This window comes from Oryzias latipes, chromosome 6 (genome assembly GCF_053564925.1).
Source record: "Oryzias latipes strain Hd-rR chromosome 6, Olatipes_Hd-rR_3.1".
Classification (NCBI taxonomy): Eukaryota; Metazoa; Chordata; class Actinopteri; order Beloniformes; family Adrianichthyidae; genus Oryzias; species Oryzias latipes.
In genome coordinates, this window is record NC_136242.1 from 20,087,773 (window position 1) to 20,101,055 (window position 13,283).

A 13,283-nucleotide genomic window follows, 5' to 3' on the forward strand; every position below is an offset into this window, starting at 1 on the left:
TCATTTGTCAGGTCCTTTTTGGAAAAGCTGTAGCTTCCAAGAAGGATCCTCCTTTTGTGTTTTCGTAAGACACACCTCCGAGGGTTCCAGGTTCATTTATTTAATGAAGTGTTGCTGCCCGTCCTTCAGAGACCAAGCTGCTCTGAGGACGGAGTCACAAATCTGATGTCAGTCAAATCAAGGAAATGTCTCGCAGAAAACCCATGGAAATATGGATTATCCTCATTTTAATTGCTGGATTCCTTTATTTTTTGGGGGGGAAATGGGATTCTAAAAAGCAGCCCTCATCTGGTCCCAAAACTTCACAGCAGTTCCTGGCTGACCTGCCTGCCTGCTTGGCCATCTTGACTGGAAATGTGGGCAGCCAAAACCCTGAACTGGACTTACTTTTAGTATCCAGAGAAAGAAAAAGTCTTTTGTCTGAAGAGTTTTACCTGAATGCAACAAAGGACTGTCCAGCTTTCATTGCAAAGAGAGGTTTCATCACAGAACCTCTTAGTGAGGAGGAAAAAAAATTTCCCATTGCATATTCAATGGTGATCCATGAGAAGATTGAGATGTTTGAGCGACTCTTAAGAGCCATCTATGCTCCTCAGAACGTCTATTGTGTACATGTGGACCAGAAATCCTCTCCGGAGTATCAAACTGCAGTTAAGAGAATTGTTTCCTGCTTTCCCAATATATTCATAGCCAGCAAGTTAGAAAGAGTTGTGTATGCCTCATGGTCCAGAGTGCAGGCAGATTTGAACTGCATGAAAGACCTCCTGAATTCTGACGTTCCCTGGAAGTACCTGCTGAACACCTGTGGCACAGACTTCCCAATCAAAACCAACAGAGAGATGGTGTCTGCTCTGAAACTCCTCAATGGCAGAAACAGCATGGAAACTGAGGTTACCAATGACTATAAGAAAGGACGGTGGGAGTATCACCACAACGTCACAGACACATCTGTTATCAGGACAGGGGTGAAGAAGAGCCCCCCACCAATCAGCAGCCCCATGTATTCAGGTAATGCCTACTTTATAGTGTCGAGAGCGTTTGTGAAGCACCTGATGAAGGACGAAGAAGCTCAGCGGTTGATTGACTGGGAAAAGGACACATACAGCCCCGATGAACACCTGTGGGCGACTTTACAGAGGATGCCACAAGTTCCTGGATCTCTGCCTTTCAACAGCAAGTATGATACATCAGACATGCTGGCATTTGCCCGAGCGGTGAAGTGGGTTTATCATACAGGAGATGTGAGAAAAGGAGCCCCTTATCCCCCATGCACCGGGACCTACCGGCGAGCGGTGTGCGTTTATGGAGTCGGGGACCTCCTGTGGCTTCTCCAGACACACCACCTCTTTGCCAACAAGTTTGATCCAGAGGTGGATGATATTGCCATCAGATGTATGGAGTCAATTCTTCGTTCTAAAGCTTTAGGTCACGACCCCATGTCTATCCTGGGAGATTCAAACCACATGTGAATTTTGAAATCAGTAAAAATTAAAATCATTCTTCGTATCTATACTTTATTTTAGCTTATTCATCTATTTGTTTTTATCTTGGCTGTGATCTTTGGAGCAGCTGTTTTCTCACTCCACCCTGATGCAATAAAAAACAAAAGTCTTGAAATGTATAAACTATAATATTTCTGTTTTGGTAATGCTAAAAATGTTGAGATGTTTATGAATGGCAATGTAACATTTAAAAACCACATATTTGTAGTTTTGAGTTATATACTTTTGTTTTCCTCCTATTGTGCTTAAAATGAAGGCATTTTGACCTTTTAAAATATCAGGCATTAAATGTGATTACGCACATTCATTTGGTGGATACAGCTTTTCAATACATTTTCATTAAAATTCTTTTTGTATCTTAAATTTTCAGTAAACGAAATAAAAATTCAAAACAGAGATGTGACTTATTGTCTTTACTTTGGTAAAAATAATGACGAGATTGTGCTCACAAATACCCATCCACCACTAGAGGGCGCATTCAAGAACACGGTTACAATCAGGAAGTCCTGTAATTTGTTGTCGGACTCCTTTTGTTGGCCAGGAATGTGCATGACATGCTGGTTTGGTTTGAAGATTTCTGCTTTTATGTCCAGTTCCATACGCAACATACTTGTGACCATTGATGAGAAAAGTGGCATAACGACGTTTTGACTAAAATGTGGCCCCAAAAAAAAAAAAAGGTTATTTTCTCCAGGCACGATTTGAGATCGTCAGCAGTAGGCACTGGCAAAAAAGGTCCATTCAAAAGGCTTTCTATGAAACTCTACGACTCAGAGACCTAAAATTCCATTTAAAAAGCAGACCATACAAATATATTAATCTCTCTCCTTTGACACCATTTGAATATAAATATATATATTTAAATGTAATAAAGCAGAACATGCATTAACCACTTGTAACAGAGTGACTTTAGCGGTGAAGATACAACAGAAACGAATGAACACCAATAACCCAAAGGTGACATAACAGACGGGGGTAAATAAAAGGATTAAAAACATTCCAAAAAACAGAGCATTAAACGGCTTGATACAAACATACAGCCCAAAAAAAAAGACATGATGATGTAACAGGCAGGAAATCTTCAAAAAGCCACTTTCATGATGCAAGATGCGTTTACAGATCATTCTGAAGAAAAACATGGATGCGACTGCAGTTCCCAACGTTTTTTGCACGTCTTGCAGAGTCACTTCGGAGCAGCAGAGGCAGCAATCCCTACTTTGCTGTGCATTTCCTGGTCGATTCTGCAAAACAGATCCAGTAATCAGGACACTTCTCATTTACAGTCGTCAGGGGGTGTATTGGTGGTGTATCGTTAGGTGTATTGGGTTACCCCACTTTCAATGAACCTTGACTCCTAAACTGATCCACACCTTTAAAGGTTGAGATGGGTGTCTGATAAGAACTTTACAACAACCTCATGATGGGTCTGAAGAGCAGGAATATCAATACAGTTCTGCTGAAGACACTAAATGAATATTTGTTCCTGCTAGTTTACCGTCTGTCACATGTCGCGTCTGCACACAGAAAGTGTACTAAAAACTCATGCACTTTTGTTGTCAAATGCCAGAAAGTTGAGCGAATTCATGCCTTAATACGCTGATAACACACACAGTGAAGATCCCAAAAGTGACAAGTTTAATGTACCTGATATTTATTATCGATGTGCCCACCCAGCTAAAGACCTCTAACAATCATCAAACATCGGCAGGGAAAAGCAGTGGAGCAAGTCATGCACAGGGGAGTAAACAGGTTGGGTGGTGTTCAGTGAGGGATGGTTAATGGACATTACTGTAAGAGAAGATGAAGGTGAATGTGCAGCAGTGCAAACACGCACACCACAGTGACTCAGATGAGATACTTCCTTCCTTTCCGTCTTAATCTGTTCAGTTAAACAGACTTGACGGACCTAACAAATGCTAGCCACGCTAGGCCTGTTTCATTGCCTACAATCCAGATTCCACCAAATGATCAACATCACTGAGAAAGATTGTACTAAAAGCTTCATAAGTGGGTTTTACACCAAATGCTTTTTTGAAGTAGAAAGATTTTTTATGGGAATATTGCAGAATTGGACTAGACAACAACAATTTGTTTTCCTGGAAAAAAAATGTCTGTTGAACTGGAGAGAATGCAAAACAAACTCAATAAATCCTAAATCTATGAAGAGCGGGTGCCTTAGTGCATCTCTGAAAGCTACCAGATTCTCTAATTGTTAGTTCCATAAAAAATAAAAAGGATGCAGTGACCAACCCTTGAAGAAAGTGCCAATACCTTTTTGGGTTTTTCCTATTTTTTTCAGCATCAAACCTTTAGGAGGGGGCAGGGAGACTGGGTTAAGCACATGAAACATGACAACTAACAGCAAATTCAACAGAGCAGACACTTCTTCCTAAATGTGTTAGGTTGAGGTGGTGTACTGCCTTTAAAAACATTGATGGAAAATGTTCTGAAGGGCAAAAACTGTTCAGCTGCATACACAACACGCATTCAAGTGACCACTTTAGATGTTAAGTCTGTGTAAAGGTGCAGATGAGGGTTTCAGGCTCATTCATTCATCTTTTAATCCGTTTTGTCCCTTTCGGTGTCACAGAGCTGCTGGAGCCTATCTCAGCCACTTGCGGGCCAAGGCAGGGGACATCCTGGACAGGTCGCCAGTCTGTCACGGGGCCACAATGACAGGCTGAGAGAGCACATTACTGAAGGTGGATCACACGCCCTGTGTACGGAGCTTTACGCAGGACTGTTTTTATTACGGTACATTTTGTCTGTGCCTTATTGTCTTAAGATCATCTGAGTCAGAATGATAAAGGAACTTTGCTTTTAATTCTCTTTTTTATGGTAATGGTTCTGTTTTAGGTCAAAGCATGCACCTCTCATCTGAGGATTTAATTTCATCCCGGCCCCCTGAGACGTGATAACTGTCCCTTTCATTTAAAATGATTTAGGCTACATTAGTTATAGTTCCCCAAGAGTAACTCGCACAGAAGACTGCAACTCAGTGGACTGTATCTAGTAGATATGGTCACAACCGGCGGATGAAGTCCGAACTGTCTATTCAAGGAGTTTGAAGGATCACACCTGGACTCTCACTGCCAATTAAAACTCAAAAGAAATGTTTTGGAAATAAACATGGGCCCAAAAAGAGCAGAGCCAATGAAACATTTTTTTTTACTTCTGCTGAAGTTTTGCTTTGAATCAACAATAGAAATTTGTTTAAAGTAGGGATGTCACATTATCGTGCAATTTGCAATTGATTACAGTCAAATTAGCGCGTCTTAAAAAAAAAAAAAATCATGTTTATCTAATTTCAAATCTTAAACAATTGCCATGTTCTCTGTTGTAACTGTTTACTTGGATGGATGTTTTTTATTTGAACACACCTGAAAATGTCTCTTACATTGCTCCCAGTGTGTGGCTTTTTAAAGCAATTATTGAGTAAAGAATAATTGTGATTAATAATTACAGGTCACAATTAATTAATTAATTGCATAAAAAAATGAATCGTCTCTTAAATGAATTAGTCTACACCTACATTTTCCTGCTGTCTTGACTTTAACGTACTAAAAGCCTGTCATTTTTTGGAAAAACATGCTACTTACTGTTTGATACAATCTGGTATTGACACATACTCCATCGGGACAAGTTCAGCAAGGTCCGTCAAGCTGTAAACATACTTGATTTTCTGGGTAAATTTAGAGCTGTAAAAAAAAAAATTATGTAAGACAACCACATTGAGAAAAAGACAACTGTTGCTCCATTAATATTAAAAAAGAAATACCTTATGAAAGGTTTAGTGATTGCCAAGAGGGTGCGGATGAACCACGAGGGGTGCACGATTATCAAAGACTTAAGGTTCTTCCGTAATCTGTACAAAGTACAAAGTAATGGGATTTACCTTACAGCAAAATCTGTTCGTTTCTCTCCATTTTCAGAATTGCGGTCAAAGACTGACCTCCTGTCAATCTGTTGATAACACTTTCGGAGCCAGCCGACGGTCGGCATCTTTTTCCGTGAAGTGGCCCCGTTTAAATACACAATCATATAGTTCTCAGCAACCAGGAGCTCCAGTGTTCCAATGACATACCTGTGGTAGAAACTCCTCATTAGTGCTCCTCTAATGTACCCGATCCAATAGAGACTCAAATGAAGACTCACTTAAATAAATTGTCCATGATGGATCTGTAATTTGGCTGATTACTCTCCGGCATGAAGCAAACAGCAAACACAATTATGGCATTCAAACCGTCCCCATAGTAACCTGTGGAGAAAAATGAAAAAAGGTTTTAGCATTCGAACCCGTACTTTCACGGAGAAAGGCTAACGTTTTATCATTTCAGAGCTCAGACTGAGGTCTAATCACACATTTATCCTGTGAATTCAACAGTCAAAAAGACAAAAGTCAGTGCGGCTTTCTGCTCGGGTAGATCGTACAGGAACACCACTGACCTCCATGGCTGATAACTCTTTTGTAAGGTTCAATGGCTTTCATATCCACCCTGTGATCTTGGTCTCCAATCCGGAACACTCTCCAGCGCCGACCTTCCTCGCGCTCCTCAGAGGCTGAGAACTCTGGAACGGATTGAACGCCTTTCTGAAGCAGCTCTGTAGCTTTGGGCTTGGGAAGATCATCTGAGACGAGAAAGAGGCTTTTGAAGCAAACAGCTGCACCCGAGCAAAACCAAATTCTGATCAGATGTGTTAAAAATTGATTCAGAGATGATATTTGGAATGTTTGAATCCCATGCAACAAACAGTTTATTGGTTTGAATCTGGAGCATTATGGCGGTGTGCTTTGATCTGATTTAAAACAATCATATTTGGAATTCCATGACTCAATTTTACTTCTCATTTTAAGAAATGGAAAACAAAGATGAATGAAAGGAATAAACAAGCTTTATGGCAAACCGTTCAAAACATGTATTATGTCAAAAATGTGTGTGTGTGGGGGGGGGCACTAAAATAAATAAATACACATTTCTATATGCAACATTTCATACTTAAGAAAAAACTTGAAATATCTCAAAAGATCTAATCTGAAGTTTGGCTGACGTAAAGCTGGATTCTTTTAAAAAGACAAAAAAGTGGTTAAAACATTTTAAAATCATGATTTTTAAGAATAAAAAATATACAACTTGATGGAAAAAGTGAACCCCTTCAATGACTATAATAGGCAGCATGCAGCATTCATGCAAAACCAGTGAATGCAAACGTTCATCAAATCAAAATGTTTTACATTGAGTTGCATCATTTTAGCAAAGCTTCAGTTTTGAAAGAAATGGTGAATACTTCCTTCTGACAACATTCAACATAAGTACTTGATTATGTACAACCATAAATATTTAAAATATAAATATCATTATAAGAGCAGCTCCATCACCAGTAAAACTATATGACAAAGAAAAGTCAATTAAAAAATAAATAAGTTTGAAATGATCTGAAGGACATGATCAGGAGTTGATTGACTTGGGGGTTTGTCACAATAAAGAAGGCTGTTCAGGAAACCTTACCACGAGGAGGAAAGAAACCTGTTGCTGGTCTGAAGCCTGTTTCCAGGCAGAAAAGGGAAAGAATTCTTCCAAGATAAAAAAGAAAGGCAGCAGGGTGGAAACACATAAACACAGCAGTTTTTAACAATACATGTTTAAAAAAAAAGGGGTGTGCTACACAGAAAACAATCCTAACAAACACAGGAAAATAAAATGCACAGAGAAATTGAACTAGCATTTGCACGTGTTGATCATTAACCCCTTTAGACGTCAGGTTTTTAACATAACTAGTTAAAATTAGATTCCTGGATTTCTCCTGGTTCTTGAAGATTGCTTGCATTTTATCTACAAGGTCAATCTTAAAAGATAGGACAGATGTTTAGACTTTTTGCAGGCGGGACTTCAAATCTGTGAAAATGCTAAAACCGAGATGTTTCTGTTGCTTTGATGAGGATCAAACCGCTCACCTTCCCATTCAAACTCATTGCTGTTGTCGGACGGCGTGTCGATGTCGTCCAGGTCCAGCTCTGTGCTTTCGTCCAGCTCATCGGACAGGATGGAACCTTCACTGCGGTCAAGTGCAAGGTTGATTGTAGGAGCAGAAAGTCTTTTCCGTGGTTTCTTGTCGTGCTTCACTGTATAGCCTGAAATGGAAGACATGCATTAATATTTGGGGACTGTTAAAGAATCTTTTATTACATTTACATGCAGATTCAAGTTCCTCTTTATATTTCCTTTTTCTTTTAAGCTAATGTGAGAGTAAAGAAAAAGCTGAAAATGAACAATTTGTTAACATTCTCTTCTGCATGTGCAGTAAACGGAAGATGCAGCTCGGCCTTTAATTTACCAGGATCTCTTTCTTCTGAGGCTCCCGCAAAAAGCTCCTCTTCCAGCTCCTCTTCCTCTGGGAGAGGCCTAGTTTTCCAAAGAGAACCTCGTTTCAGGATTTGCATGATTGATGAAGTTCCAACAACAATAACGCAATGCAAATGTATGGCTATGCCATGACACATGCACGGTTGACACAGTACCGTGGAAAATCCTCATCTTGCCACTCTTCCTTCAGTTCAACTCCTTCCATTCTTAAACGGGCCTCTGTTGTGGTGACCGACTCTTGACGCTCAAGACTACAAAAGCAGAAGATTCAAAGAAAAAGTCAGCAAAATGGCAAATGAATGACATAGGGCTGGGTATCACCAATAATTTCCAGAATTGATTTGATTCACTAGAGGGTAGATCAAACCAATTCACGGTTTCTTCAATTCTTTCGATTCACTCGTTTCAATTCGATTCAATTTTGAATTTACAGTTTACACATATAGACATATTTGCATAGAAATACAATTACATATGTGTGTTTTAAAGATACTTTAGTCACATATTAATCTGATACAGTTCACATACTGTAAGATTGTAAAAAGAAGAAGCTCCAACAAAAATGTGCAGATTATTCTGTTCTGCCTCTCCTGGAGGGCGTTTCAGTTTGGCCACTAGGTGGAGCTCGCGCTTTAGCATTACACTTTATCTAAGAAGATTTGAGCAAAAACCGGTCCTTTAGACACCAAATGATTCATCGATTTCATCAACCTAGCCCTCGAATGACATATGTTTAAATCATGTCAATCAGAGGCAATTCTGACTATTTTAACTTTAAATTAAACAATTTAAGAGAATATGAGGTAAATATTCTCCCTAAATCACATACATTAAACTCTTGATTCTACTCCTCAGAATGAAAGATCATAAATAGATTGAAAAATAGAAGTTAAAAATGAATGAAAGCTTTCTTTTTTTCTGTCAGCAGCATTTGTTTTCTGACCATAACAATAAATTAGTCAAAGATAAAATGTTTAATGACATTTTGTCAGACTTAGAAACTCTGTCAATTACTTTTTTTAAACACAATAAAATTTACAGTCTCCAAAATCAGCTCGGATGCTCAAGCTTGTAGTTTACTTTAAAATCAGCTCTATTTATTCATGAAAACCTGTGAGCTTTAGTTAAGAGATTAGTTTATGAACCACAACTAAAGCTGCCTATTGTATCTGTGACTGGGTGACACACTGATCTCTCAGAATAGCTCATCTCTGCATGTGTGCAACAAACTTATTTTTAATTTACTAATGCAAATGGCACAGGCCTTTTAATATTTTTAATTTAACTTTTATTTAACCAGGAAATTTCCATAGAGATTAAAAACCTCTTTTCCAAGGGAGTCCTGGCCAACAGGCAGCACATTTCAATAGAAAAAATACATATGAACAAACATAATTTAATCACACAAATCACAAAAATGAGTGGGAACACATTAGGATCATTACAAATACTAACGTGAAAAAAATAAATGTTTAGAAAATGAAAACATGGATCATGCAGTGCTAACATACAGATTTAGCTGACTCAAGTAAAGTACATAGATAAATGCTTTTAAATATTCTTTTGAAGACATGAATTTTTCAGAGTATTCCATTAAAGCAAAGATAAATAAGTGTGAAAAAACAATCTACTTCACAGTTACTTTATCTTTAAAATGTTACTCGTTAATTTCTGATGTTATAATTAAAATGGTTATTTTAGTGGTGCTTCACTGCAAAAGGTACAATTGTTTTGTTTTCTGCACTAAAATTCTACATCCAGGGACAAAACTAGAAATTAAGTTGGAGCCTTTTAGCAAATAATTAAAGCTCTTGTCTCTGCTAAAGCTTTTTGTTTTTGTAAAAATCTTATTTCAATTATGGGAAGCTATGATAGTTAGAGGTGTAACAATAATTGACTTAATCAATGAATTGTAATATCCAAGCAGATCGATCTATTTGAGGCAAATCACCTATACCATAATTGTTTCAAAATGAAATAAATCGATTATTAATATAGTAAAATACCCTTTGGATTGAGACACGGTAGGTTTATTTAACTACAAAGTAAAAACGCGACCAAGTCCATCACAGCGTACAACAAACGTGATGGCGGCAAAAAATGATCAAGCCATCATTTCTTTGCTGCAAATGTGTGGAAAAACTTTCCGTTTACAAAGTCGTGTAAAGCCATACAGTGTGGTAGAATGCTCTAATAATTTTCCCCTTTTGGATTATTTTGATGTGAAAAAAAAAACGGTGGGCGGCACTTATGGAAACTAAAATGTGAATAGATTTGCCATTAATTCTAGTTTACTTGTTTGTTTGTACACATATTGCATTTACACTTGATTATCTTGCAAGAAATACAAGGAATCTGGAAAACTGCATGTGCACTGTTCAGTAGCCAGCTATTCATCTCTGAGTCACACTGGAGGAAATTTTGGCTGAAGATGAAGATGTCAAGGATTGATATTAGGTCAGTGAATCGTCTCTTCAAAATGAACCAATATAAACTATTAATCATATCAGTAACGACAAATTATGCTATGAATCAAATCATTGTTTAAATGAAGCGTTGCATCCCTAATGACTGTCAAAGCCACAGCATTGGAGCAACTAAGTTTGAAAAGCAAAGAAGTCATAAAGGTTTGTTCTGTATTCTGGTTATTGCCTTCAGTTGTAGAGTATACTGTGTGTTTTTGTGAGGAATCTTAATGCGTTTCTCTTTTTTGACTTGAAGTAACTGATGATGAACTTAGGTAAAAACAAAAAAAGTTAGTTGAATATTATCAGCAGCTGACACACAAAAAGCAAGTCAGTTAGTAAGTTCAGAAATAGTGTAAACTCGACCCAAAGTTGGCAACTACATACCCCAAACAGGAAAAATACAGACCTTCCAGTGGGTTCAGGAGTTAACGGTGACTGGTGAAGGGTTACTGGGGTAGAGACCATCCTTCCTGCCGGCTGTATCTGCACATTACCCGTCCGTTTCTGCGACACTTCTTTTGTTTTGGTTGGACTTTCTCCCGACTCTTTGTCATTTTCAACAACAGAGGCTGCACTTGTCTGTAACTCGTTTAAATCCTCGTCATCTCCCGACACTCCGGAAGATGACGGGCTAGACGTCTCCCTATTGTCCATGTTTTCGGAACTTCTGCTGGGTGTGACTACATCTGGGCTGCTATTGTTCAAATTAATATCAGTCAAACCCGTCAACACCGCTTCACCTTCTATCACTTCCGATGCCATGAGGTAAATATCTGGCCAAACTAGTACTTGGTCAGGTTGACTGAGTGTTTGAAACCCCCAATCAGCCCGGTTCCTCAATCATTAACAAGCTAGACCAGAATTTACGCGACTTCCTCCCAAGTTTGTAGCTTTTTGGCTAGCTGAGCTCTCGTCTACGGCGCAGCTAACCGAAAAAGTCCTGTTGCTAACACCTAGCTATAATAAGCGACGACATATCTAACAAACTCAACATTGTGAAATATCACAGAGGGTACCAAGCTTTAGTCACCGTTCCTAAATGCGTCACGGTGTGAATATGAGAGTCCAAAACTGTGCTACCTTCTTCACGAAAGGCAGTGAGTTGTACGCAGCGAACCAACTTTTCTCCGTTTCCTTCCTTCCTCCAAGTCACAATGCAACTCTCTGCTGCGGACGGAACTAATGTCAGATAGCTTTTCAGCTACACTAACTAAGCTACATAACCTTAGGCAGCGTGTTATCACAGTGCTACAGATACGACAAAAAAAAAAAAAAAAAAAATACAATGCAATAAATCAACTCAGTAACTAAATACGACACATTCGCACGGTTTACTGCAATAGTGTATACAACCTGCGTCAGTTCATTTAACTAGCCATAACTGGCAGACACCAGGGGCGGATGTGAAGAAAAGGACGGTCCCAGGGCACAAATAGTGTGTGTGTGGAAGAGTTCATATTCATAAAAGTAGATGATCAAACTACAAACCTAATTTTGAAAACTTTTTGCATGAATAAATATTACCCAAAAAATTAAAACAACCAACCCAAAATACAATAAAATAAAGATTTGGTTGTTGTCTTCTGGTGACCCTCTGTCAGTTTGTTTTTTAGGAATGCATCTGCTTTGTTATTTGAAGGGATATATTCCTAATTTTATATAATACATTTCCATTTATGACATTTTTGTTTATGCTTTTGTTTATGAAATGTTGATTAGTTTAGATCACTTCAGACATTTAATCTTTGTTTTGTGTTTGTTTTTTGTTACCTTTTTTTTAACTTCTGGCTATTTCACAATACTTTTTTTGGATCCTTGGTAGGGCTGCATGATATGAGGAAAACTCGCGATATGCGATATTGGTAATTAATATTGCGATAACGATATAATTTGCGGTATATAAACAAATAGCAAAAAAACCAAAAACATAATTTCCATTTCACTGCAACAGTTTAAAAATTATACTCCAAATGACCCTTGTCGACGTAGGAGGCAAACATCAAACATAAAAGGGCTCATCTGATTGATCAACAATATAAACGGGTCCTTCTGATTGGTTAAATGCATAAAGGGATTTATTTCATTTGTTCAATATTTCAAGCTGCCATGAGTTTGTTTTAACACATTTAAGGTAATCATTTATAGCAATTTTTGCCGTCTTTTGCGGTATGCATATTGCACAGCTTGATTTCGCGATAACGATAAATTTGCGGTATATATAAATTCAGCACTGGAGTTTTCTTCATGACTGACAGTTAGAATTTGGGAAACCAAAATCAGACAAAAGAACAGCCAAGATCCTGTGGTACTTCCAGATCCAGGATGGTAATGGCAAACTAACTAACAGATTGTGGTGGATAAAGAACAGAGGAAAGCCGTTGTGGTGGATGTGGCAGTGCCAAGCGATGGGAACATCAGGAAGAACGAACATGAGAAACTGGAGAAATACCAGGGACTCAGAGAAGAACTGGAGAAAGCATGGAAAGTGAAGGTGACAGTGGTGCCTGTGGTAATTGGAGCACTCGGGGCAGTAACCCCCAAGCTGGACGAGTGGCTACAACAGATACCTGGAAAGACCTCAGACCTCTCAGTCCAGAAAAGCACAGTGTTAGGAACAGTTAGGATACTGTGCAGGACCCTCAAGCTCCCAGGCCTCTGGTAGAGGACCCGAGCTTGGAGGAGAAACCACTCGCGGAGGGTGAGAGGGGCCTTTTTTTGTTTGTTTTAAATTGACCTAAGAATCGGGTATACGTTACCAGGTTTAGCCAACGACTAAAGCTGCTCTTTTGAACTACTTCATAGGTTTATTGTTTTGATGTAAAACTGTGCACCCTTTTAAGGTTTAAAAGAAGCTTGGGCATTTTTCTTTTCTTAATTACAGTCTCATAACTCCTGTGCCTGAAAGAAATCTCTAAAATCTACAAATCTACAATATGATGTTTCCAGTGCTT

At 38.5% G+C, this 13,283-nt stretch overlaps 2 protein-coding genes across 4 annotated transcripts; one reads left to right on the forward strand and one right to left on the reverse strand.

Annotated features, from left to right (window-relative positions):
• The first annotated feature begins 52 nt into the window (after positions 1 to 52).
• gcnt3 (glucosaminyl (N-acetyl) transferase 3, mucin type) lies at positions 53 to 1,894 on the forward strand. Its single transcript, XM_004070005.4, has one exon. The coding sequence runs from the start codon at positions 186 to 188 to the stop codon at positions 1,467 to 1,469; it is 1,284 nt and encodes a 427-aa protein (XP_004070053.1). The 5' UTR covers positions 53 to 185; the 3' UTR covers positions 1,470 to 1,894.
• Positions 1,895 to 1,900: 6 nt separating this feature from the next.
• Positions 1,901 to 11,778, reverse strand: bnip2 (BCL2 interacting protein 2). 3 transcript variants are annotated; one of them, XM_011476112.3, is made up of 11 exons: positions 10,739 to 11,778; positions 8,020 to 8,115; positions 7,836 to 7,903; positions 7,456 to 7,632; positions 5,949 to 6,131; positions 5,658 to 5,760; positions 5,455 to 5,586; positions 5,281 to 5,367; positions 5,102 to 5,200; positions 3,774 to 3,809; positions 1,901 to 2,743 (listed from the first exon to the last, which is right to left on the reverse strand). In XM_011476112.3, the coding sequence occupies exons 1-11, from the start codon at positions 11,092 to 11,094 to the stop codon at positions 2,686 to 2,688; spliced, it is 1,395 nt and encodes a 464-aa protein (XP_011474414.1). In that variant the 5' UTR covers positions 11,095 to 11,778; the 3' UTR covers positions 1,901 to 2,685. The 3 variants fall into 3 exon arrangements, 2 of the variants coding, with proteins under 2 accessions (XP_011474414.1, XP_004069684.1); XR_002290410.3 differs by lacking the exon at positions 3,774 to 3,809 and adding an exon at positions 3,147 to 3,290 and having other exon boundaries at positions 2,341 to 2,743; positions 10,739 to 11,777; XM_004069636.4 differs by lacking the exon at positions 3,774 to 3,809 and having other exon boundaries at positions 10,739 to 11,777.
• Between the last annotated feature and the right edge of the window lie 1,505 nt (positions 11,779 to 13,283).

What these genes read in the sequence shown, in the direction of transcription:
- bnip2 (XM_011476112.3), bottom strand. Translation starts at nt 11,094, where the DNA reads ATGGCATCGGAAGTGATAGAAGGTGAAGCGGTGTTGACGGGTTTGACT. An exon ending in ATCATGGACAATTTATTTAA is followed by an intron (nt 5,587 to 5,657) that starts GTGAGTCTTCAT and finishes TTTCTACCACAG; the next exon opens with GTATGTCATTGGAACACTGG. An exon ending in AATAGGAAAAACCCAAAAAG is followed by an intron (nt 2,744 to 3,773) that starts GTATTGGCACTT and finishes TCTGTTTTGCAG; the next exon opens with AATCGACCAGGAAATGCACA.
- gcnt3 (XM_004070005.4), top strand. Translation starts at nt 186, where the DNA reads ATGTCTCGCAGAAAACCCATGGAAATATGGATTATCCTCATTTTAATT.